This window comes from Buceros rhinoceros, unplaced genomic scaffold (genome assembly GCF_000710305.1).
Source record: "Buceros rhinoceros silvestris isolate BGI_N320 unplaced genomic scaffold, ASM71030v1 scaffold33458, whole genome shotgun sequence".
Classification (NCBI taxonomy): Eukaryota; Metazoa; Chordata; class Aves; order Bucerotiformes; family Bucerotidae; genus Buceros; species Buceros rhinoceros.
This window is the reverse complement of record NW_010425971.1, coordinates 5,227-31,024: the sequence shown is the minus strand read 5'-3', so window position 1 is coordinate 31,024 and position 25,798 is coordinate 5,227. Positions and strand designations below refer to the sequence as shown.

At 40.5% G+C, this 25,798-nt stretch overlaps 1 protein-coding gene across 1 annotated transcript in view; it reads right to left on the bottom strand.

Moving 5' to 3' along the window:
- Positions 1 to 25,798, bottom strand: part of CPT1A (carnitine palmitoyltransferase 1A (liver)) — a 33,071-nt gene that overhangs the window by 3,778 nt on the left and 3,495 nt on the right. Inside the window, exons 2-16 of the mRNA XM_010141302.1 lie at positions 20,152 to 20,305; positions 18,918 to 19,057; positions 18,345 to 18,516; positions 15,039 to 15,140; positions 14,199 to 14,336; positions 13,308 to 13,385; positions 12,591 to 12,698; positions 11,493 to 11,580; positions 9,134 to 9,329; positions 8,022 to 8,210; positions 6,840 to 6,945; positions 5,053 to 5,169; positions 4,043 to 4,207; positions 2,637 to 2,771; positions 389 to 541 (exon numbers count right to left, since the gene is read on the bottom strand). Of these exons, the coding sequence (XP_010139604.1) occupies positions 389 to 541; positions 2,637 to 2,771; positions 4,043 to 4,207; positions 5,053 to 5,169; positions 6,840 to 6,945; positions 8,022 to 8,210; positions 9,134 to 9,329; positions 11,493 to 11,580; positions 12,591 to 12,698; positions 13,308 to 13,385; positions 14,199 to 14,336; positions 15,039 to 15,140; positions 18,345 to 18,516; positions 18,918 to 19,057; positions 20,152 to 20,292 (2,028 nt within the window). The 5' untranslated portion in view covers positions 20,293 to 20,305. The remainder of the gene's footprint in view (positions 1 to 388; positions 542 to 2,636; positions 2,772 to 4,042; positions 4,208 to 5,052; positions 5,170 to 6,839; positions 6,946 to 8,021; positions 8,211 to 9,133; positions 9,330 to 11,492; positions 11,581 to 12,590; positions 12,699 to 13,307; positions 13,386 to 14,198; positions 14,337 to 15,038; positions 15,141 to 18,344; positions 18,517 to 18,917; positions 19,058 to 20,151; positions 20,306 to 25,798) is intronic.

Here is a 25,798-nt window from a genome sequence, read left to right as displayed (position 1 = left end):
TTAAAAGAGAGTGATTTTCTCAGTTTCAAAAGAACATTCTTGAGAGGAAACACACAGCCTCTGTTGTGATGCCTTGAAAATATGTGCAACCCAGAAGCAGCCAGTATTTTTTCTTGTAATACTGACTATATCTTTCTTGCAATCCTTAATAACATATATTATACTACTCGGCTCTCAGAAAGCGTTACTATAGGTCTAAGTGTAGACATAAAGCAAGATGAAATTTAACTTGTAATCTGCTAGCAGATATTAAACAATGCTGGCTAAACTCTTACCTTTTTTCTTAGAAAAGCCAGAGTTCCACAAGGATGTAAGCAGATTCCACAAACCACTACGTAACCGAAGGATTATTTACTGTAATTAACAGTTACCAGTAAAAGTCACTTACTTCCTTAAGGAAAGGAGAATCTACAGCAAGGTACTTGGACACAACATAAAGGCAGAACAGATGGCGGTCAATGCCAGCACCAGTCATGGCGAGACGATATAAGAGCTGATGTTTGGCAGCAGCAAGCCGAAACGACTTCAGCTTATTTTCATTCTAACAATGAAAAAAAGATGAAGAAAAATCAGTTAAGTGGGTTAAGATTTTATCACATGGAATGCAACCTGTCACTTCTCATCTCCAGTATCACTGCATTTTACAGCACTTGTTTGGGACACAGCGAGCAGCCTATCTGCCTCCAGCATGAGAAACTAATCCATCACCTGTAGTCAGGGCATGCACGTCCACCACTGCCGTGCCGGCGTCAAGCTTTGTGGATAGTCCATGGGGGATACAAGTGCTTAGAAAACACTCTAAGGAAAAACTCAGAGAAAAGCAGAAGCCATTGCGTTTTGAAGGCAGGGTTCCTTTGCACTGTGGCTGATCAACAAGTCGGAAATAGGATCATGTTTGTAGTAATCATAAAAACCAAAACAGAGCAGAATGGTCTGCTCTACATCGTGCCATGTATGGGGCTTGTTTACTCCTTTCTCAAAAATGCAGCTGTGAACTGCAGAGATGTCACAGAAGTTAATTCTGACTGAAGGACTAAATCAAAATTCCTCTCTGCGCAGGGTAGTCGTACAGTAGCTGTGTCATACAGCTACGCATGACCTGGTACCATGGCTGGATTTCCAGACTTGCACTGGTCTGGTCACAGCTCCCAGCTTGGCATATCGGGAAATCCAGGGGGATTTTACCTACATAGGACTTCCAGAAAGAGGAGGGAGAAAAAAGTTTCTCTTTCTCTGTGCACCTATTTTCTTGCAGTAATATTTATTCATAGACTCATGGGTTTAGAAAGAACCTCAGCTGTTCATCTGCTCAGACATCTCTGCCCTGAAGACCCGCTCAGCTAAAACTCTTTCCTGACCGACAAGTACGTAACTGCCTTTTAAAGATTTTCAAAGTGAAAAAACCCCTCCCCAACTCATCTGTTTCAGGCTTCTATTTCCCTCCTTACTCATTATCCTTACGAGCATAAAGTGTTTCCCTAATGTGTTTCTGTCTGAAATTTAAGTCCATTACTTCTTGGGACAGAGAGCAGATTGTTCCCATCATCTCTGCATCAGCCTTTTTATCCCCTTGAGCACAGCTTGGCTCTCTACCTCTTCCACAGTGTTCTTTCTTCTTTAGACTTGGCAAGAATAATAAAGTTCAAACTCTCCTCACATCTCCTCTGCAGAGGTTTCTGATCATCCTTCTTGCTCTCCAATCCATCCATACCTCAGGTGTGTGGCAAAACACACCGCCCCAGCTAATGCTCTACTAGAAGAAAGTGCAGAGAGAAGAGACTACTAAAAATAAAGGGCCAGGTTAACTCAGGTGAGAGCTCCACTGTTGCCACCAGCACAGCGCTGGACGTGCGATGTCAGAGTTCAGTTACTACTTATTACAGTCCTACATCTTTTTCATTAGAACTTCTATCCATGCAGTTGTTACTCAGGCCTGGATGCAATCCCGTGAGAACATTCCTATTCTAAAAAGTCCTCTTTTTCAGGTAAAATTTTCATGGGTACTGAAGAACAGGAAATCCCCTGCAGCTTGGCACAACTGCAAATGTCATGATTTATTTTATACTGTGTCTGTGAAAGCTGTGACTAGCAGTGGAGTAAAGGACAGCCCTCAAGACAACCATCCTCCACTCTTCCACTTTGACAGCAAACTTCTTATCCAGTATTGACCAAGGTTTCCCCTAGACGCTTCTTTTGTTTGCTAATCAGAACACCACGAGAAAGGTTAAAGCGCCACCGAAATCAATACATAAGAGCAATACTTATTTCCTGTACAATAACAATAACACTTGCTTCCCTACCAGAAAGAAAAGCCTAACTGGCATGAGATTACTTGTTTTACAAATCTACGTTTGAGTTTTGTAAGTCACAAAAATTTCATACATCATCTCAGTTTTTTGGAGTTCAAGAACTATAAGAAACAGCACGTTTGGATAATGTACTGCTGTCTTCTTTCGGCACAGTCTTGAATTTCTGCCACACTGACAGAAAGGGCAGACAATTACCATGTGCTGCACTTCCTAAAAACCAAAGGCATCCCTCTAAGTGTTTAAAAACTGATTGGGAACTTACATGAATATTTAGTGGTAACTCATGTGCCTTATGGCTTGTATAAGGCAACAGCACCAAGAACTTACACTTTCAGTTGGGTCTTCCATGGTTTGAACAAATTTACAGGATTCAACAGTACACGAACGAACAGTTTCAGTCCTGCCTTCTCTGAACAAGCGTGTCATAGAGGCTTCATATGTTAAAGAAAATTTTCCCATGTCCTTGAAAAAAGAAAAATAAAGCTTAAAGGTTTTAGCCAAACTTAGCCCCTCTTTCTTAATTAACAGTTCAAGATAAACACATAAGATACGAATCACTCCACAAATTAAACGCATTGTTGAGTTTTTCATAGCCCATCATTAGCAGTCCTACCTCAAGATAGTAAAGGCAAAAATAAAATTAGTTGCAGGATTTAATAAACAGTAATAGAACAACCAAACTAGCAAGTACTGCCCTCTGTGTTTTATATTCAGTCTTCTCCAGTTTATAACAGAAGCTGATTTAAAGGCTATCAAAAAACTGTTTGAAAGTTCAGTGGCTTCCTAATTAACAAAGCTGTAAGTAATAGAGAAAACTGTAACACCCTGAGAAGTGTTTCCAGTTTAGTTCAATAGCCTGGAGATGCCTGTCAGCATGGGGATTTTCAAGAACGGGAGAACGGAAAAAGGCTTGCAAAATCCAGGAAGTGTGGCTTTGTATTTCCTGTAGATGAGCACAATCTACACATTAAAAGTTGCCAAACGCTAGAAGTTCATCTAACACATTAGCAGCTCTACCTGTCCAAACTACACATCAGGACGGATGGCGAAAGTCTGTTTGGTTTTAGATTAAGAGGATGGATGTTCAAAATAAGAGAGGTGGGGGGGTAGTCAGGCTATTTGCCAGGTAGCTACCCTAACCAATGGTAAGAAAGACTGTAAGTGCTGATGGCAGCCAGGAGATTTGGCTGCTTCGAAAAACCATTTGGAATTATTTAAAAAAAAATTAGAACAGTATCTCGACAGCGACAACTATAAGGCAAAGTGAAAAATGTGCATGTCGCTGTACCAGTGTTTTCAAAGAGCACATTACAGAAAAGGTGCAATAACAGAACAGACAGGCCTTTCCGTTAATCCTGTCAGCAGTGTCCGTGACTACTGGATTAAGGGTGACCGCAAATGGAACATTGTTTAGATCATAACCTTGTTTGTTTAGATTATCGCCACAGGTACTAGAGGTTTCACACCTACTTCTTTCAAATGCAAAATGCCTAAGCATAGACCAACTAAGCAGAGAGAAAGATTTGGCACAAGTGTCAACATGCCAGCTTTGGACAATTCACTTCCAGTAGTAAAACTGTCTGTACCAATTTCCATTGAGCATCTTTAATGACCTTGCACAAGCAGAGCAAGGCTACTCTGAAGTATTTTAGACAGTCACGTGTTTTAATCACAAACATGCTATTCCCAATTTAACAGCACTCTGTCAGCCAGAAACAGCCGGTTCTCCTTACCCGATAGTGAGCGAGCTGCAGGGCAAGCTGCACGAAGGCATCAGGGCTGGTTTTTGCTTTCTTTATCAGTCCCTTCCCAAAAGTATCAAAGAAAAATGAATAGAAGTCCACATCATCTGCCAGAGCTGTGGCGGTGCTCAGAGACCTCTCAATCACTTCCTGACACTGAAATAAAAAAACAAACACACAAATATCTCCATGTACATATGTATATGCCTGCATTCAATTACATTTGAGAGAACTGCTGGAAAAGTGCAAGTATTTTTAATTGACACACAAGAAATGCCACCTTTATGTGTGCCACGAACAACATTATCTAAATAACCTCCCTTTGGAGAAAGAGGAAAAGCTATCTTTGCCAGAAATCTAAAATTAAAAATGCTAATAAAGAGTAAATTTTAGGCCAATAAACATGTAGAGTCCAAAAATTACACTTTTAAAAAATAAACCACCCACGAGCATTAAGACCATTCAGATCTCTAGAACATAAAAGAATGACCACAGACACAGACTGGCAATAGCTGTGTGGCTTCCAATGCTCAACTCAGCATGTCACCAACCATCACCTTCTTATTAAAAATTAAAATCCAAACAGGTGGTGGTAGTTCGTCTTGAACTCATGTCTCCAGAATTTTGAGCACAAGACAGACAGCTAATCTCAAGGAACTATTACAAAGAGCATTTATTGTGACAATAGTAACAAAACCTCAGCAACTTCATTTTAATACAGTACCTATTTAAAATAGCTGGCCACTTGGTTTTGACATGTTGCCAATGAAGAAAGTTTCCAGTAAAAAGTTGGCATTTCCTGGCCAGGATTTTCAGAGCGATGTTAAAACCCCCTGACACCTTTTTAAAGTAAACTAAGCAATGTCCACACATAAGTACACATCTCACAGGACTCAAAGATCTAAAGCTGACTTATAGGGTCATTGGTAATTTCTTAAATGATTTGACTTCTCAGGAAAAGAGGAGCTTCTTCCTCAAACCCCTTGCTGTGCTGTACTCACTTCTCCGGGAATTTCCCACTGTAGTTTGGTAGGAATGGGAATATTTGGGTTGGTGTCTCCCTTGCAATGCCCGTCTTCTGAATAGCCCAGTTCAAGATACTCCGTGGCCATCACATTCTGCAAAGAACGATACTTCTTCAGAAACGCCATACATTCCACACTGCTGCGAAACCCGCATTCCCCGGGGAAACCAGCGCTACCCATTTCCAGTGCAGAGGGAAGCACAAACCCTTTCAAACACTGCAAACAGCCATGAGTGAAGCCCTGTCTTTCACCTCTTACTGAAGGCATTTTCACTCGTGTTCAGCGTGGGAAGAACACCAGGCCGGTGCAAGCACCAGGCAGGCGCAAGCCCCTCTTCAATTACACCGGTGCATCTTGTTAAATGCTACTGAATTAGGCAAAAGGTTTAAAATAAAAATCTCAAACTTCCCAGCAGTAAAAGAATTGTCAGTCTTAGAGTCTTAGATTTCACAACCTTTGTTCAATTTAGATTCTAGAGGATTCCTGCAAGTTTGTTATCTGTCAAAACCCGTTCATCGAAAACCAGTTTATTTCAGAGTAAGTGCACATCCCTCCAAGACTTTAATAGTTTTTAAGATCTTCATCCCACTCAAAACTGCAGTTTATTTTATGTGTACACTAGAGCTCGAGTGGGGAAGTAGAACGTTTCCAAGATAAACAATACAGCTTGAACAACAGAGATTGTCTTCTAAGTTTTCAAACAACACTCTTGATGTTAAAAAAAAAAACCAAAGATTATCAGTAGATTTGAATCTGCTCAATATGGAAAGAAAAAGCTTGACAAAACCCTTTTGCATGTTCTATATATGCATTTCTAATCTTTTAATTTAATTTTCTCACTTAGCGGTCAGAACATGCCAACTATGAAATAAAGCTTAATCCTTTCTATTCTAAAAATAGTTAATCTACAAAGAGCTAACAACAGAGGTAACTTCTTCGGAAATTAAATCCTACTTAGTTTATTTGAGTCATCTTAATTCTTAGCAGAAAATAAACCCACTAACAGTAAGCACACAGACAAGAACTAAAGTGCGTAACACAATTCACAGAACAGGACTCATTGAGCCAAAGTAACTCTCTTCCATCGAGCGGGTCTGAACTGCTGCGCAAAGCCAATCTCAAATCACTTTGGCCTTTTTTATTCCCTGCTTAGAGAATGCAAAAAGGATTTTTTGTCCTTACACACATGGATATTCTCACATAATAAAATCAGGGAATTCCCTGGGCACCAGTCAGACCTGAGACCCATTTGCAGAAATACAAAATGGAATCAGAATTAGCTAATGTTTATGAAATAGTTCTGAGTAATTGAGGGTTATCAACAGCTTACCCATGTGCAGCTCATCAAGCAATGGCCTAGAGGAACGGTTAAACTCTGCACCTTTTCTTTAAATTTTAGAAGTAAGTGTGGGATTTTTATAGCACAAGAAAGCTCAGAAGCAGGACCGTACAGGAAATCCAGTGCCATGGCAAAGAGGCAGCAATCTACTGACTCAGAATATTACAAACAAGTCATACGGGGAGCTGTATCACTTTTCCAGAGAGACATCTATGCCCATTAAAATTCAATAAAGACCTTTAAATAAAAGGGCAGCAATCTTTGCTTTTAAGCACCGCTTGTTTTTTTAATTCTGCAGTCACTGTAGCCACTGGCCCACACTCACTCTTCAGCAACATGAACGCAAGGGGCTGGAAGGAACTGCTGATGTTCAGGGGCTGCTGCACAGACCGTATCACATTAATGTTCTGTATTGAACACCTACCTCCCACAGGTGCCCGACAATCGGCGCATCGGCCCACGAGTGCTCTGCATTCAGACCCATTTTGCCATTTTTGAATACTATAAGAGTGAATGTTTTATCAAACCACCTACGAAAGAAATTAACATTTCCTTATGGTTTGGTACATTTCAAAAGCACTTTGATACTGTAACTTCACCTCTTGCAAACTAGTTCATGGCTTTTTTCTTAAATAATAGTTTTTTTAAATAAATAGACATAAATTTGAACCTCACGAAGTTCAACCGTATGAATCTCATGAAGTTCATGAAGGCCAAGCGCAAGGTCCTGCACCCGGGTTGGGGCATCCCAAGCACAAATACAGGCCGGGGGATGAATGGATTGAGAGCAGCCCTGTGGAGGAGGACTTGGGGATACCGGTGGATGAAAAAATTGGATGTGAGGCAGCAATGCATGCTCATGGCCCAGAAATCCAACCGTGTCCTTGGCTCCACACGAAGCAGCGTGGCTGGCAGGTCAAGGGGAAGCGATTCTCCCCCTCTACTCCACTCTCATAAGACCCCACCCAGAGGACTGTGTTCAGCTCTTGGGTCCCCAGTACCAGGCAGACATGGACCTTTGGGAGCGGGTCCAGAGGAGGGCCTTGAAAATGGTCAGAGGGCTGGCACAGCTCTCCATGGAGAAAAGCTGAGAACTGGGGTTGTTCAGTCTGGAGAAGAGATGGCTCTGGGACGCCTTCTTGTGGCCTTGCAATATATAAAGAGGGCTTACGAGAAAAACTGAGATTTTACCACGGCCTGTAGTGACAGGCCAAGGGGCAAGTTATAAGCTGAAAGAAGGTAGATTTAGATTCACCGTAAGGGAGAAATCTGTTTTTTTGGGGTTTTTTTGTTTGTTTTTCTTTTTTTATGATGTGGGTGGTGAGACCCTGGAAGCGGTTTCCCAAAGAAGTCGTGGATGTCCCATCATTGGAAGTGTTCAGGGTTAGGTTGGACAGGCCTTTGAGCAACCTGATGTAGTGAAGGATGTCCCTGAGCACAGAAAGGAGGTAGGACTAGACGATCTTCGAAGTCCCTTCCAACCAAAGCCATTCTGTGATTCTGTGAAATTTATCATCCCGTAAGTCGCTAATTCGTATGTATTAGCCATGTGAATGAGTGAAATTCTAAAAAAGAGAAGGTGTTTTCCACAGAGTCAATACTGTACCTGTCATAACATCTGCCATGTATTAAGGATTTTGCATATGCATCCAGTGACCTCACTGGATCTTCCTTCCTGTACCCTTGCTCGGTGTCATCCAATGTCACAAAAAATGCTGCTTTTTCAACTGCATCTAAAGACTGTTTGTTCTTTCCACGGCTAAAATAAGCTTGTCGAGCTTTAGCCCATGGTACTCTGCAAAAACAATATGGTTTACAGCCAGGTTACATGGATGTGTCAGTGTCTTACAGTGATCTTAAAGGTGATAAAACAATCTTCTTACTTTCACCAAATTTGAAGCAACTACTTTCACTGCACATAAACTGTGAAATGTTCTGAAAATACACATACAGTGTAATCCCACGAACCAATTCAACATATCATCACACGTGTGCAAAGCTTAACCCTCAGAAATTCAACATTTCTGTAGCCTACAATACGTACAGCAAGCTCATCAATGTTTGTAACTGAACAAAAGATCTGTTATAGCAAGAATATTATTAACGATGGAAACAATAAGCTGGTATTAATATTCACTGTTGTGTCACCTAAATCTGAGTTTGGAGAGCTGTCAATAAGAAGTTCCACAGTAAATGCCCGAAACAGATCTGAAGCTAAAGAAGTCCCAAATGATGTAATTTCTGTATGTTTGTTTATAAGCTTATGTGGTTCTCCCAATCAAAAAGATTTTCGGTTTGCTTTAAAGCAGAAGGTGAGAAGAAGGAAGGACTCCTCGTAAGAAAGTGTATTAAAATCCACAGCTCTCTCTCTGCCTTGTCCAGAAGCAACCAGACAGATTGAACTAAGTTGTCACAGTTTAATCGAATTCAGTGATCTTGCACCTAGAACCAACCGAGTACAAACTGCTTTATCTCGCAGGCACAAGCCATAAACCTGGAGTAACAGTTACTGAATTCACATTCCTATCTTGATTTTTAAGACATTCTTTAAAATGCCAAACCCCAGAGCATATAGAAGACTCCAGTAGTTTGATATGTGTAATGCTGTAAAGCTTCCAGTTACCACTCCTACGACAACCGCAACCAAACCAACCTTCTCCAGCTAAGGAAAGTCATCTGTATACAGGGGTGTCCCTGCAGAAGTAACAACCACCGTACCTATCTCCTGCAGTAAGAGCTGCCAGTTTCTCTTCTCCAGGCTGCGGCTCTGAATCATCATCAAGAATTCTTTGCATCTGCTGTTCAATTTCTCGGGGTTTCAACAGTCTGCCATCATGGTACAACCACACTTTGAAGTATCGGCCCTTATGATACACAACAATGTGTTTGCTGTCTTTCACATGCTGGAGAGTATCTAGAATTGCAATCGCGTGTGAAAACAAAGTTCAGTAATGCACTAAATAACTACTCATGCACTACCAGTTAGCCACAGCTTATTTATTTTAACAAAGAAATAAATAATGTGGAAAAAAACACTCCCCCATGTTATTTCAGCACAAAGATTCCTGCATGAAACAGTCAAATCCCAGATCTGACAATCGCTTGCATATATAGCACCACCAGCTTCCACACTGAAGGCCAATATTAAGCAACTAAATCTGTATTTCTGTATGTGAGAGGCGATAGCGTAGCCTGATTCAGCAGTCAGCAAAAGAATGTGCTAGAGGAGTCTGGGGAAAGGGGCTTCTAACTCATCTATACTCAAGCACTGGACAACTCCTGGTACCATCTATGGGGAGTCTTAAAAGAGAGCTCAAATTCATCCTGGCAGATACAGTAGAGTGAATACTCCACTCTGACCAAAAAGCAGAGTGTTACGGAAGTCAGCGAAGCAGAAGCCTAGGCCACAAATCTTCCTCACTTTACAATTTATATGGCCTAACTGGGACAAGCCTGAACTTAGTCATGAGGGCATCATATGAAACCGCTGGTGGAAGTTTCTACAGCAGCCAGGAAGACCCCTCAACTGATGAAAGCTGTTAACTGAATTCCTTCACTGCCCCAAAGAACTGCTACAGTCCTACAAATCTGAACAGAGCCGTTACTGAGATGGTGAAGAAAGGTGATGTCAAAAATGAAGGTTGAGCCTCAAAGTCACAGTGCTGAGAGATCTGAGAAACACTGTACCAGGAAAGAGTTCTACGTGCTGGGTGCTCTCAGCTCTCCACAAAGTTTGGTAAATTGCTCCATGATCAGGAGGAGTTTTATGCTAATCATGCCTTCAACCATCCACTTTGCACTTCTGCCGCAGACAGACGGCTCTGTTGTGCAAGTGTGAGGATTGGCAGAAGCATCACTCCAACTGGCAAGTACATTAATACAACGGGTTGTGAGTAGAGGAGAAACCCAACAGAGGGGGAAAGGAAGCACCAAATCAGCTGGTGAGGTAACTCCTCCTACAATCCCAGCCTGACAGGACACCCGAAGTATTTGTCTCACGTACATGGTCTGTCCTTACAAAAGAGGCAGCCTCTTGAGCGCAGAAACCAAAAGTGAGATCATTAGTCATGTGCATCAACAACTGACCTCACAACGCTTGTTGAGCACTGGCAGTTACTCAGACCCTGACTTCTGACACTGCAGACCCCTGACTTCTGACACTGCAGACCCCTGACTTCTGGGCCTAAATAGAGATTTATCCAACTGAAGTACAGACTTTTTGTAACACAAAAAAATCCTTTCCTTTTTCTTGCCAGTCCAAGGAGTTATTTATGTACATCTGAAGATGCGTGTAGCGTGCTGCCCGGGTTTCCTATAAAAAGTACGGGAATGTAAAGGCACTTCCCTGCTTAAAAAGGGATTCACTCCACAGTGTGTTTTGCTAAAACACATGAAGATTAAACAACTGCTCAAGTGACAGGATACGATATTCATTAAGGTTTTACCACCAATTACATGGTTCAGTAACATGGAGACATGACACAGATTTTTTTTCTTTTTTTTAAAAAAAACGTTGCTCCTTTAGGAGCTGTAACATACAAACAATACATAAAACATTATTGAAATCAGGAGGCAAGAAATGAAGCTTGATTTTCTCATGAGAATCTTTAACTGTTTTTCTGGTGAAGGTTCTGACATACCCAAGGACACCCCAATGCTGCGTTTCAATATTCGGGAAGTAATGAATTGCTATAGAGCACAGATTTTTTCCTTTTAGGAAAAGGGAACACAACCTCTATGAAAATAAAAACATAGATATCAGAGGATCCTGAAAGAGTAGAATGGAGAAAAGTAAAAGGTGTTTATAAATTAAAAACACAGGGCAGACAATGGTTTCTTAAAGCTACTTTTTAAGTAAAGGAAGAGACAAAAAACACTGAAGAAGTTTCAAAATCACCCCAAAATGAAAACTGTCGATGCTCTCTATAGCAATTCATCACCACTTGAGTATCCGAACATGGTGTGTCCTTGTGTATGTCAGACCCTCACCCAGAAAAACAGGATTTTGGAAGAAAACACCCCAAAAGCTGAATTCCATTAAGATGGAAGTTTATTCTCCTTGGCTGGCCCTGCTTACCTGATTCCACCCCTGGGATACGGGAGGTATTAAACATTCGCTCCCACTGAGCTGAGCAGAGTGGAACAGTAGATCCCAACAGAAGAATCTGTGTCACAAATACACATTAGAATGTAATCTCACATATACAATTAACAAATTGAAAAGGAAAGAAAAAACAGGATCTGGTTAAAGACAGGCTGTAGAACAGTAAGATTTACAACACATCAAGTCAGAGCTGTTTTTTTTCCCACCCCGTTCATTCTCTTGCCTTCAACTACATGTGGAAGATTCCACTCATCTTCCAGTAGCTGTATTTTTTTTTCCTTCTACCACAAGCTCGCGCTTCAGGAGGGATGACTAAAGCTAGCTAGCATCTGAAATCCAGAGCTCTCCATGGCTGGTCCAGATGCAAAATTTACCCATGCGGCATGCATTACCCCTTCATCCCTTCTTTTAAAGCTATTTCTGGCTGTGTAGGAACAAAAGTTCACATTTCTCAGACTTGTAGATACATACAACTAGTTACACCCCTGCCATGACCATCAACGGAACTACTTAATTGTTCCCACAGTACTTGTTCACTATTGTTCATACAGCCACTGGACAGAACAGAAATTCCAAATGGGGTTCACTTAGGAATTAATGCAACACAGGAGTTTCTCTCATCTGTACTTAGGCTGCCACAGGCCCACTCCTGGCCTCAAGGTCCAGTCCTTTGGCCCAAGCACCCCTTCTGCTCACACTACATGACTTCATCGATCTTCCAGAGTTTGGTGGCTCAAAAGTACCACTACATGCTTAGCACATACCAGTAACCCCTGTTACACAGAATACATAACACATGCATGTACAAGCCTCTGTCTTTTGGGCAAACACATAAATTCATTTCACACACTGCGATTAGCTGCCAATGAATCAGTATTCTTGGTAGCTGGTAGTTTCTGCCCATGTGCAATTCAAGCGATAATCAAGACATTTCAGACCACAAATGTAGTTACATCTTACATGTAGTTCTGACAATAAGACATTCCTCCCCTCTCCCATTCTGAAAACTGATCTAATTCTTACAGGCCGTGCTGGAAAAAGATCAAAAGCCATTTAAACTGAGGTACATACTGGCTTGATTTCTTGTCTGTCAAGTTTTTTCCGATAGAGCAGGACGGCATGGATAACATTACCAGCTCTAGCTGCCTGAAGGGTTGTGGGAGATAAAGAAAGGAAGTCCTGTAAAGTACATAAGAACTGTCAGTTAGTGATTACCAGACTATATTAAAAAAAAAAAAAAATTACTGATAGTACTTCACATCCACATCCTGAAGTTTATTTGGTCAATATAGAAAAGGCTTCAAACATATGAAGTGCACTAGTGCAGTGAGTTGATGACTTGAAACTTAAATTTCTTCAGCAGTCACAATCTCCTGGAAGAACATCAGTCCTAAAACGTACATGATCCAGCAGAAAAGACAACGCTACCTAAAACTTGAATCCAAGACTACAGTATTTCCTCTTTTTGCCTTTAATTTTAGGCTCTTCTACAGTTTTTCTTCCTGTACAGCTATCTCTGAATATGAGCACACACCTTGGTGAACTGTGTCACCCATGAAGTTTTACATGGAACTTTTGCAAGATGGCTTGTTGCAGGAAGCACGGAAGTGTTGTCGTCATTACTGGGTGAGCTTGCCAAGAGGCAGATGTGCTACGTTTATTATTAAGATAGACATTAGCTGCACATTACACCAAAAAAAGAAAACTGAAGGTCACATACAAAGTAAGGTACCTGGCAGAAATTTTACAGTGCTTTTGTCACATAAGGTATTTATAGTATTTACCTACCATTGCAAAATAGTTACTATTAACCATAATTGGTCCACGTCCTCGAAGGTAGATATATTCTTCCCACCAATCACTGACCTGTAACAGGAAGGAAAACAAAACCAGTAAAATCTCAAAATTTCCAGTTTGTGTCTTCTGTGTTAATGAGTCCACCACAGAATATTCCATACAGAAGCAGGAAGGGAACTGAGAGCTTGCCTCCTACTTAACAAGACAAACAAAAACCCACTAACTGCTGTTAAACTTCAGGGAAAAGAGTAAAAAAGGGGTGAGAGAATTAAATTAAATTCAGTTGTAACTCTGTTCAGCTTCTGCAGAACTTCAGATAATACTTAAAATGTATCAGATCTCCTGAACGTTTTGCAGCCTTTGCCAGGACTTAGGCACAGGACTTAGCTTAGGCACAGCTGCAGGTTAGATAATGTGTCAGGAAGGAATTACGTTACAGTTCTTACTATGACATTGGTCTTCTTTTTGGTAAAAAATGAAACAACTTACTGTTACAATTCTTTATTCCTCTTCCATATGCTTCAGCTGCTCTGTATCAAAAAACTTGTCCTAAATCACTCTTCTAAACTACCTGGGTAGTGAGGCCCGTGGGTGAGTTATCGAGCTTAAGGAGCAAATAAACAGTCCTCAAAAGCGATCGTAACAGCAACAGCCAAATCACCTGCTCCAGAATACCCAACCCCACATCCACAAAGGATTCATCCTTTCCAGTCCCATGCACCGCACTGTTTGTTTACCCAGTCACAAATTATCTCTGTGCACTTGAGGTGGTGACTGATGCACTTTACAAAAATAATTCTTTCAGAAAGAATGAAAGTTGAGACAAAAAGGACAACACGGAATAAATTATGTCATCTGAAAAACTGAGCCTCCTCAACTCACATAGTTTGTGGCCCACCAGGATTTTAGCTTCAAATACCGCTGAAGTCTTGGACCCAAGTTAAATGCAAAATCCTTGGCAAGACCCTCCATCCTTCTGAATCCTTCATCATCCATAAGTGGCCGAACTGATTCCAGATACTAGAATACAGGAAAGAATCTGCATCAGGGTAGTAGCTACAATAGCTTCTCGCCATTCCTACACAAAGCACTGGAACACTAGACAAAGATTATCCAGACCTGATGCACAAGGTTGCGAACACTATGTTGGTTAAAATAAGAGTATACACTCTTCTAAACCTTTGCCTGCAAGCCACAAAAATTAGATCTTTTCCTAGGCATTTCTCAGCAAATCACAAGTGAAAGAGGGTACTTTTCTAAAGATACGTCTTCCACTCAAACGGGGAGAAGATATGCTGCTGCTTCTCCATCAGGCAGAGACATTTTTTTCATCTCTGAAAATCAAACCTTCAGTTACTGTGACACACCACCCTACTTACACACTTCATCATAAGGTTTTGCATCATAACAAACATTTGCATGCTCAAGCTGTGGAAGATTAACAAACCCTGAAACATTCCAAATGCTCTGGCAATCACACTTTGTTGCACAGTCTTAGATTAACAGACATCACATCACCTAATATGAATAACACCAGCTTCAAATTGTTAGCAGTTTCAGTGGTTTGTCATAGCCTTTGTTTTCTATGCATACATTTTAATCCCTCACACCATATTAATACCACCATGCAACACTTTCGTAAGGCACGGCATCCAAAACCACAAAGGCATCCACACGTGGACTGAACATCACTGAAGAAAATGTATCAATGAATGTACACACCCTTTTGACTGTGTCTTTAACAGCTGGGACTGGCAATCGTGGTAAAGACGTCTGGAAACTGTATAACATGGGTTTACGTCCTGAGAAGAGTTTTACAAGCATCTGAAGAAAAAACAGAAACAGAACACACACCTCAAATTATTAGGTTCAACAACAACGGCAGAGTAACGAAGGGCAATGGAATAGCTCTTTTCACTGGTAAATTACACTGCACTCAACTTGGCAAACTATCATATACAAATAAAAAAGGCCCTCACATAGACTAACTTTCTAAAGGCTAAACACCAGGTCAGTGGAAGAGAAAGACTGTCATAGTCGTTCCTGACTTCCCAGACAATCTTTAGGTCATCAGGCAATATTGTTTTTTTATGAATGGCACATCTTGATCTCAGTAGAAAATAAAGACAGTTATTTAGCACTTCTTTTCTTCATACGTTTCCCTCTGTAAAGATGAAAAAAACAAGTCTACCAGTTGGTCGTTTACTATATAGTAGGTATCTATAAATATTATTCTATAAATATCTATTAAAATATCTATATTGTGCTTCAAAACAGAAATCATTACCAAGATCTCCCTGTCACTCAGCTGGAGATCCTAGATAGCTATAGCCACCTTTAAAAATAATAATTATACTTTGGAATCATGGTTTAATATTTTCCAAAGTTATAGCTCAACATCTATAAAAGTACTGACGTTACATGGAGTTTCTTCATGCGTGAATCTATCTCAGGTAGCCTACTGCAGGATTGGAACACACCAAATTGTGCAAGCATGCCAGTGTTATACTCGGTGCTGTGAACAAAAACAAACAACAAAACGAAGAAGCCAGAGATGATAGTTCCCATCAGAGCTTCAGGTATTGCAGCATCTCCTGTTTTCCATGGGAGTCTGAAGACAGAAGCAGCATTTCTGGCTACGACTACTTCTCAGCTGTGACATGCACTAGGCCAAAAGTCCAGACCATGCAACTGCTAGGATACACATGAAAAGATTTTTACATTATCACCCTGTTTCAGCACGAAAGTAAGGTCAAGTATTACACCAACAATCCAGTGAAACCTTTACTGTTAAAGTCCAGTTTTGATCCAATATACTGTACATGGGCAAACACACTAAAGACAGAAGAAACCACAGGATGTCATTTCACTACTAAATTGCTAGAACTTCTCCCTTGCATTTTCCCCTGCCAAACTGACAAAACTACTTGTTAAAATGTAGTTTTCCCCCCTCTCAGTTTCCTTGGTCAGCACAGCTAGAGGAGGTTGTTCTAGGCAGCTCAAAACTATGAAGAATTGCAGAGTATTACCAGCAACAAAGACCTCCCCGCACATGGATCTGTATCAGAGTTGCGGGATGTGCCTGGATGCACCACAGTGATCAGCCCAATGAAATCTACTGAAGCCAGGTGAGAAACAGAAGCTGCGCTTTTCACAAGAAAATCTAATTCCATACTTGGAAACAATTTTACTCCACAACTATTTAAGCCACGAAAGGCTGAAATTATCTTCAGAGAGAGAATAGCTGCTCAAGAGCAAACACATTTCACAGTATCTGTCTCTTAAGTGAACTTGCAGTAGAGAATTTGTAACAGTTTAAGACCATTAAAGTGATGTGATCTGACAGACACACATAGTTAATCACACCAGATCCCATGTGTAGACACAGCAAACAATCTCATTCTAGCATGTGCTGCATCTGTTGCCAATTATTAACTTATTTTTTTAAACCTGCAACTAATACTTGGATTTTTCCCCTAATCCTACTACAAGGCATTTGTCTTTAGGAGACAAAATATGTTCATTAGAAGTGACACCAGGCTTCCAACTGTGACTGAAATCAGAGTTCAGGTTTTTGATCTGGGTGACTATTTTGACAGCAGACAGCATACTCACGACAGCATTTTTCATGCTGTTAATCAGCAGGAAAAAACAGCTAAGAAAAAAACCCCAAACCAACTGGAAAATCTCTCCAGAAAATTACACAATATTAAAGGATAGTAACAATCTGGAAAGCTAAGGTATTTGGTACTGTTTGACTAGGGAAATTGGTCTTCTCTTTTGTTGGGACTAGCTAAAGAAAGAACAAGGTATTAAAACAGAGCTTCCGGTGAAGTAGAGATGAGGCATTGCTGGGCATACACCTTTACAGTGTTCTGTGTTTTAAAACATATACAATACACCACAAAATACGTATAGGATAGACAAAAATTTAAAAATACATTACACAACAAAGCATGGTAAGTAGCATTCCGGTTCATACTGTTTAAGGTTGATAAAGCAATATTAACAGCTTTAAAATATGTCTCTGGCAGGACATGCTGAAAACCCAGATACTTCAGGCGGCTTCAAGCAGCTGACAGAAGGCCTTACCATTCAGAGCCTGTACTGTACAAACTCGAGTCATGAGGCTCCTGACACCGCTTCCAGGAGAAACGATCAATTAGAAAGTTCATTTGTAACAGACGAACATTACATTTTATTTTAGTGTCCCATTCCCAGTAGCTGTTCTGGAATGTATTTCATAATAAATCATGACATGTTGTTAGTCTAAGCCATGACAGTTCATTTTTGAGGATGCAGAGACTAATTTTATCATAGTAGGGCACTTAAGTTATTTCTACAATGCTGGCAATACTGAGGTCAAACACCCCAAACCCACTTCATTTCTTGGAGCACCTGTACGTGCAATTCCTCACTTTACACCTATCACATCCTTTAAGCATCCTTTTCCAAAGCACCACAACACTCAACAGGAGCCAGATCACTCCCATCTTGTCCTTATGTGAAAACTGCCTAAGAAGCTACTTACCTTATGCTTTCTCCCCCACTCACTTTGGAGGCATACCACAGTCAAAAGGGTGTGTACATAAACGAAGTGAAAGGACATCCAGCATTATTTTCTTCAAGCACAAGATTAATTTTAGGGTGGATACTAGAATTTCTAACATTTCAACAAAAGAATTATGGTAGCACTTTCTGGGAAGGACAAGATTCTGTGGTGCTGCAGCCCAAGTTCTTCAAGAACTTGCACAGAGAGAAAAAATAGGTATTTGAGTCACACAGTCCCAAGGTGTTGGCAAATTTAGAAGTTATTCTTGAAGTGTTTACTCTCCCTTCTACAAGGCCATCCTGAACAGTTTAATTATAGCATCAGAAGGATGGCAGTAATTAGCAGAAGTATCTATATAACAACCTCCTGCCCCAGGACACCGAAAACACAGGCAAGAAAAAACCTACAAAATTGCAGGTCTTTGACTACAGATCGGATAGAAGTTAAGAAGAAAGAGGAAGACAATATATTCTTACCATCCACAGCTTGGTGCCTGCAGAGAGCTTGCCATGTTCAGTGAACATCCAACCGTGGTAGGAAAGCAGCATTTTTAGAGAGTAGCGCATTGTGACAATAAGGGCAACCCAAAGCCCTGTGCCAAAAAGTATTCCACTGACGATGTTCTGTGTCTGGTTTGACATATAGCCGCTATTTAAAACAAAAGCCAAGATGTGCCAGTTAACATTGGTATAATTTCTAAAGAGAACCTACAACTGCACACCTGAGTCCAGTGGTACTACGGGCAGGCCTGACACAAGCTTCGTGCTTGTTTATCCCTTTTTCATAAACTCCTTTCCAAACACCCTCTCATGCAGCAAGATCAAAGGCCACAGAAGTTGCCTAATCTGCTTCCCAAATATTCAGAAAACAATGCAGTAATACCGGTGTAACAACTGACCTACTTCATACCCTCCTACCTCTGCTTATGGGGCTTACCCTGCCACCACCACACGGTCCAAAAACTGACACTTCAGGAGTACTAGCTTTAAGAGCAGCTACAAATAAAACTGATTCCCTTTAGAGGAACAGTAACTTTTCAGTCTACTTACGTTGTATCAAGTGTTTGGTTGATTTTAGCTATTATTCCTAAAGAAGGATCAATTTTGGCGTACATTGTTGACATCACGCCCACAACGACAATGAGCCAGCTGGATGGGCTAGCAGGATAAACGCCAGTGATAATTCCGTTCTGGAAAGAAAAGCCTTCACATAATTTTTTCATACCAAAGTGGTTCTTAAAACCATGCAAAGAAACAAAAATCAACACATTTAAGTTATTTGGTTTTAAACAAGAAGTTGAAATGATCCAACATTTTCTTACATGTGCTTAATCAGGAGTCTGGAATGGATTCAGTGAACTTTGTTACAGAAAATTGTCACAACGATACCAAGAACTAAAGGAACTTTTAAGCTCTTTGTAGACACCACTGATCTTATACTGTCTTACTAAAAATACTGAAATTGCAAACAACTTTGGAACAAATATTCAATAATTCCCCCTCACACTGAGTTAGGCCGTTCTACAGGAATACATGGCAAAAATATTCAACCAACCAAGACACTGAAAACTGCAATCAAGGGGGTTTTTTAATATAATTTAAACAGTCCCTGTTGCTTTATAAGAAGATTTCAAGACTACTGTTAAAAATAGTTTTGAAAGAGATGCTGAAGACAGCCTGTAGCTTCTCTAGTTTGCTACTAATAAAATAGATACTTACCATTTATGACCCCAGGAACAAATAAAGAAATTCACAACAATCTCTACCCGACACCTCGTCGGAAACATTACAACTTAGCATAACCTGAACAGGACAGATGTGCAGGTAACTTTTCGAAAACATCAAACATTCTCCCTAATTTGAAAATTGAATTTTGGCAAAGAATCTATAAAATCAAGAGCATAGTCTTGTACCTCTAAGTGATACGACACTAAAAATCACAACTAGTTATATTTCTGACTTATGCTGAAAGATTACATAATTACATGATGTTTTATTAAAAGAACGAAGAAAATTAGAGCTACTTTCTTTCATTTCTATAGCTGTTTCATCTTGCTTCCATGGACTAAATCAAAGAGATGTCTTCTTTCAGTCTTTACAGCATCACTCAGTGCTGGCTTTCTTAGTATCCCTTGTCCTAACTAAAATCCACACAACTCTTTCACAATAAGGAACTTTATTTGTCATAAAGGCAAAAAAGTCCTTAGGTTTTGCCTAAACAAAACTTCAATACATCTATAAAGTATTCAATAACCCTCAGGTTTGGTGACTTAATTCAAAATACCTTGAACCTGATGAACTTTTTCTTCCATGAATGGACACCAGAGAGGTAGATTTGTCTGAGTGCCTCATGGCTCATACGCAGGTCGATCCCATCTGGAGTGACTGTGAACTGAAACGCTACTGCTTGATGAGCTTCCGCCATGTTCGAGAGAGTCCTGTCAAAAAGAGAGTGAAAACAGAGTTTCCTTTCTGCTCAAAGGAACTAGGAGCTAGTCCATTGCTAGCACAGTATCTTCGGGAGATATTTCAAAGAACACAGCACTTGCCTCTTCCTTACGGGCTATGCTTGTGCTTCAGTCTGAGCGTCCGGGGTGTTAATTAAGGTACCTCTTCTAACCACAGCAGCTGAAAATGGAAGCAAAATGCTCTCATGTAACTTAGTCCTTTTGGCAGGATTGCAGCAAGCTAAATATCGTGCATACATGCAACACATAAAAATTCAGAGCAGAGCAAAAAAATTAAAGCTATAATATTTTAAAAAAGCTATTGCAGGTACATAGCATCTTACTCTGTAATGATAAAAAAAATTCAGAAGTTTTGAAACGAAAGGTATTTAAATTCTTCACTCAGCTAGCAAAACAAAGCTGCTTCTGGCCATGTCTTCCTCTCAGATTTTTTAATACCACTTGGTATTTTTACAAGCCAATTGGTCACAGCAGTAAGACCCTAGAGCCTCTGTGGCTCTGAGCTCTGACTGGCAAATATCTGCAAAATCAAAACTATGCAGAGTTGAGGAAACCAAATCACAACTGTCAGGAAAATTACCTTCACATAAACAAATCTGAAATAAAGAGAAAATTTAATTGAACTGTAGCTCGGTTTAATTAACCAAACAACTAATCAACAAGGGAGCCAATACAGATCATCATAAAGGGCAGGTGTCAAATGCAAACCCCTGGAAGTTAAAGCAGAAATGTAACTGTGATCTTGTTTACATGTTTATGTCTCAAGTCTGCCTGAGATCGCAGCCAATCCCAATCGAACTGTAGGCTCTTATTTATCAGCTCATCTTCATCACTTCTCTCCTTCTGTAACCAGCACTTCTGCATAAATACCCTGGAAGTTACCCCTACTCACCATGAATTCAGACTAACTGCCATCTGAACATAGATTTTTGCAGACAGGCTCTATGTGTAATACTGAAATGGTCCAAACTACATATTCCTGAGGAGACCATTGTGATTCCAAAGTCTCTTCTCCTTTCATTTATCAGCTTAACAAAAATTCTGTACCTAATCCTAAAAACAACATCCTCTTAGCAGTATGGCAAAAAGGTAGAGGAATCCATAATCCCGTCAGTAGGTCAGGACTCAAGGGCATGTTTCAACTTCACATTTTTATGCAACACCACGTTACCAATTCCAAGTGTTTTAAGGTGGTGCTGGCATTTCTATTTAAGCAAAATCAAAAGTGCAACTACTTCATGCCTTCTGAATCCTAAAGGCTGAAATTTAAATTTCTTTTGCAAACCTAAAGCTTAGTCTTTGACAGTAATTAAATTCTGGTAGACATTCATCCCTTGTTCAACTGTTAACCGGGCACTTCAACAGCAGTTTATTATGACCACAGAGCTGCTCCTCTAGTCTGTAAATATTCTACTATACCAAAGTCATCTGGAGCACAAAGGAGTGCAAAGGTGTATGAGTAGACAACTAATGAATGTCTGCCCTGGGAATGCTGCTATAGCAGGCTTGGAAAATAAATACACAATATCGGAAAAGAAGGAGCATTAGGCGGAGACAAACGAGATAAATGCTGTTGTGCAGCATCTGGTAAAGTTGCTGACTAACAGGTAGTGACCGTTTACAGTATTTAAAGTGCCTATTCCTAGACCAGCCTGCAACAATCAACCTCTGCAATACAACCGCTGTCACAGTGGCTGACGGTAATTCGCCGATCTCCCAAATCCATTAGCCGCTGCTCCGGTTCTAAAGGCTGAGTCCTGGGTGAACCAGGCTTCTGGGTTTCCGGAAGGGGAGCTAAAGCTCACAGCCTCACGCAGACAGTACACAATTTGATCTGTTCCTGTGCAGTGCCCGATTAGCACAACAAAGAAACCAAATCAGCTTTGAACACCTGTTTCAAAACCTTTAAGACAAGCCCTGTACGCCCTAGTAATAACAACTGCAATATGTAGTACTTAATGACTCCATCACTAACAACTGCTTATTCTTGCTGTTGGCAAGTATTAAGAAGTCAAACTCAGCTGTCCATTCATTCATTAAATCGTGCATACCGGTTCGACGTTGAGAGCAAAACTGCAAGAGAGCAACAAAACAGCCAGGCAGCGGCAATACCAGTGTACCCTGGACTCAGGGTCTGCAAAAGGGGAAAGCACTCAAAGCTAAGAATTTGTCCTATGTTTAGCAGGACTATTAAAGCTGGGATGAAAAAAACCAAACCAAAATCAACCGTATCCCCACATGGAGAACCAAGCACCTCGATCTGTCTCAAAGAAAGGCTAATAGGCTCTCACAGAATTTTGTGTTCCAGATCCAGATTTGTATTCCAGTACCAGATTAACTACTTTCTATCACCCGTCAATGCCCTTGCGACTTCTCAGCCTGGGAATTTCTAATCGTTGTCCTATCTGTTTCCGAACAGAAAGGATTTCAGGAACCTGTCCTCTTTTTAGGCACGTGTATCCCTACCGTCCAAGGCAGGAAAGATTTTAAATAGCATTAATCACAAACAGTCAACCTGACAGTTTAATGAATTAAAATGTAGCACAATAATAAAATTAAGTAAGCTCCAATAAGGAAAATATTCCTTATTCCCAAATGGAGAAATATTAATCCAGCAAGAATTAATCCTGAATCAAGTAAATAAGTCCTGAAAACAAAGACAAGTCTGGTTCTAGGACTGTATTACCTGACTCAGATGTGAAACAATCAAACCGCTGGTGTCTTTTCATGTCCTTTTCCTTCCCCAAGAAAACTGGAAGAGTTTAAAGGCTGTTCTGAATTCTGAAGGCTGAACACCACAGACTTCCTGAAGTCCCTTTCTTTGAACGCTTGCTTTCCTCCTTAAAGCACTGAATCATAAGCCGCTGTACACTTCCCCTCCTTCGCATTCCTCTGCTGTCACGTGTGGGCTGGCAAAGTAGGTGAAAGGGCACAAGCCAAAGGCGCTTGCGCAAGCCTCAAGCCTGACGGCTGGTCTCTCTTAAAACCTGGTGTCTTTTTTTCCTGTTAATTAAGAGAAAGCTGCCTGATTCTTGCTCTTTGCTAGTTCTACTTCAGTTCAAACATGCTGTAACACCTACAGATGTTTCTCCTCTTTCTTCCTTGAGCCAATCCAAACTTAGCACAATTTTTTTTCCGTTGTTGTTTATAAACAAGTCCTGCTAGGTTGGATGTACTTTTAAGTCAGAAAACATAGAGCACACTAGAAGGCCAAGCCCCTGATGGTCTTGACGGTCTGAAAAACTATGCTGCTACGCCTACTACACGTGAAGCCTCCTCAGACTGCTGGTTTTGCAGTTTCAGGATATTTACGCTACAGAGACCGAGGTTTAACTCGGGCTGCTCACAGACCCGCTGATTTCAGGCTGCAGACACTCAACAGTCAGCTCCGTATTGGAGTTTACATGTTCCTTCGGCCACGGAAGCAGATGAGGGCCTCGGCTCTGGAAAATCTGAAGCTAAAAAACAATCCTGTGTGTATGCTTCCTTTTAATCAGACATGTAAGAAGTCACTTGTGGTTGGGGATGTCTCTCTGAAGCACAGAACACAGTGTCTAAAACAATTACCACGTGCATCTTGAAGAGCATCAAGCCACGACACAAAAGTGAAATGTGTTACAGTACATTGCCCGAAACCAGGTATTAATTCCTAAAGCAGTTACTTTTGGAAATGCTACTGAGTATGAACATTCTATGATTCTGTAGATTTCTTAAGCTTTATACGGACAAAATGATGCTAAAAAAGTAAAATCACCACCTCTACCTCAAAAAATCAACTCCTCTGCTTTAAGAAGGTATCCATGTCACCTCTCGTCTCAGAACTCAGCCACTTGCTTCCCGTACCCTGCCTGGCTCTTAGAATCAAGAAAACTTGCCATTTCTCCTTAGCAGAGTCCATACATCCACCGGAAATAGACGTATTATTAAAATGTAGTTTTCACATCTATTGCTCCTTTTCCTACAGAGGAAGTAAGTTAACAAATGCAGAGGAAAACTGGAGAAAAGTCTTTTTCACACGACCCAGAACAGCTAAAACCTTGGCAAAAGCATGCTGTGACTCTCACTTGCAAGCTACCTCAGCAATCTAGTTTGATATTCCCCTCACAGATTTTTGACATCTACTTACAGACACCTTTTATATACAGGGCATACACCTGTCAGGAACCAAACTAAGTTACAAAACAATTTTCTCCACTTATTCTACTCTGACAGCCAAAAGTTGACAGTTTTGCTGGAAAAGCAGTGACTGCTGCTATGGCCTACCCCACACAGGTTTCATCCTGTACCCAAAGCACCTGCTGTTCATAGATGGTCGGCAAATCTGAGGCATTACACATCTCTGTGTGAAAAGCGAGATCACGCTGGCTCTGGAAGTATATTGGCAGTTCTGAATTCAGAACATCTGGAGGCCCTCGTAACTTCATGCAGATGCAAGGTACCACCAATAACACAACAAGAAGCATCTTATCACATAGCTAGTGTCTTCTGACTCCTGCCAAGTTCCTGCTCACAGTCTTGAAAGTAAGAACAAAAACACCCAACCAAAAAAAACCCAGCCTTAAAGCATTCTTCCCTCCTTTCTTAAAATAAACTTAAAACTTCAAAATTTAGCTTAGTGCTCTGGTCTCAGATAGAGACTGGAGGAGAAAACAGTGATACTAGATCATTTACAATTACATTGTTTAAGGAAGTTTTCCAGATGAGAAGTGGAGATACCAGTTGAAAGTACGTTAAACCCAATTTTAGTGAGAAAACATTTAGAATTACATTACAATTTCCATTTAAAGCTGGACACCTTGATCTCAGGTCTTGGGAAACAAAACAAGTGCCTCAATGTCTTTGTTCCCTAAACAGTCTATTTCAAAGAGAAAAGGAGGGGGCGTAATTCCATTTCTATCAACACGCAAAGTAAGAAGAGTTACGACTGAATGTTAAAAGCAGCCACACAGAACAGGAAAAAAACCTGGAGCTCTCACAAGTTCTCTTAGAAGACTTGAACTCTGAAACTTGTTTAAATGTCGAAAACATTGCAGAAGGTGTATTCAGTATTGTAGTCCACACATCAGATCCCCCTTCAGGCAATGAGCTGCTACAGCTTTTGGAAGAAAACAGACATCCAAAAAGTTTCATCATTTGTTAACGTATTTTGACACTTTAGGATAGATGACTGAATTCCAAGAGTCTGAGGACAAACTTAATGAAACCAGAGACAGTATTAAAACACTACAACACCTTCGCTGTGTTTGTGCTGAAACAGTGATCAAGTATTTTCTCTCATTCAAGCTATTTCTACAGAAATTTGCATTTTCTGCTTTCCTAGAAAGCTAAAACTATGAGCACATTTTGTTTTACACAAATCAGCGATGGTTTATGCTCCCGTCTGTTGTCCAGATACTAAACAAAAAGCAAGGTAATTCCAAACACTGAGATGTCCATCCAAGTCTCTTCATGCATTATGCCACA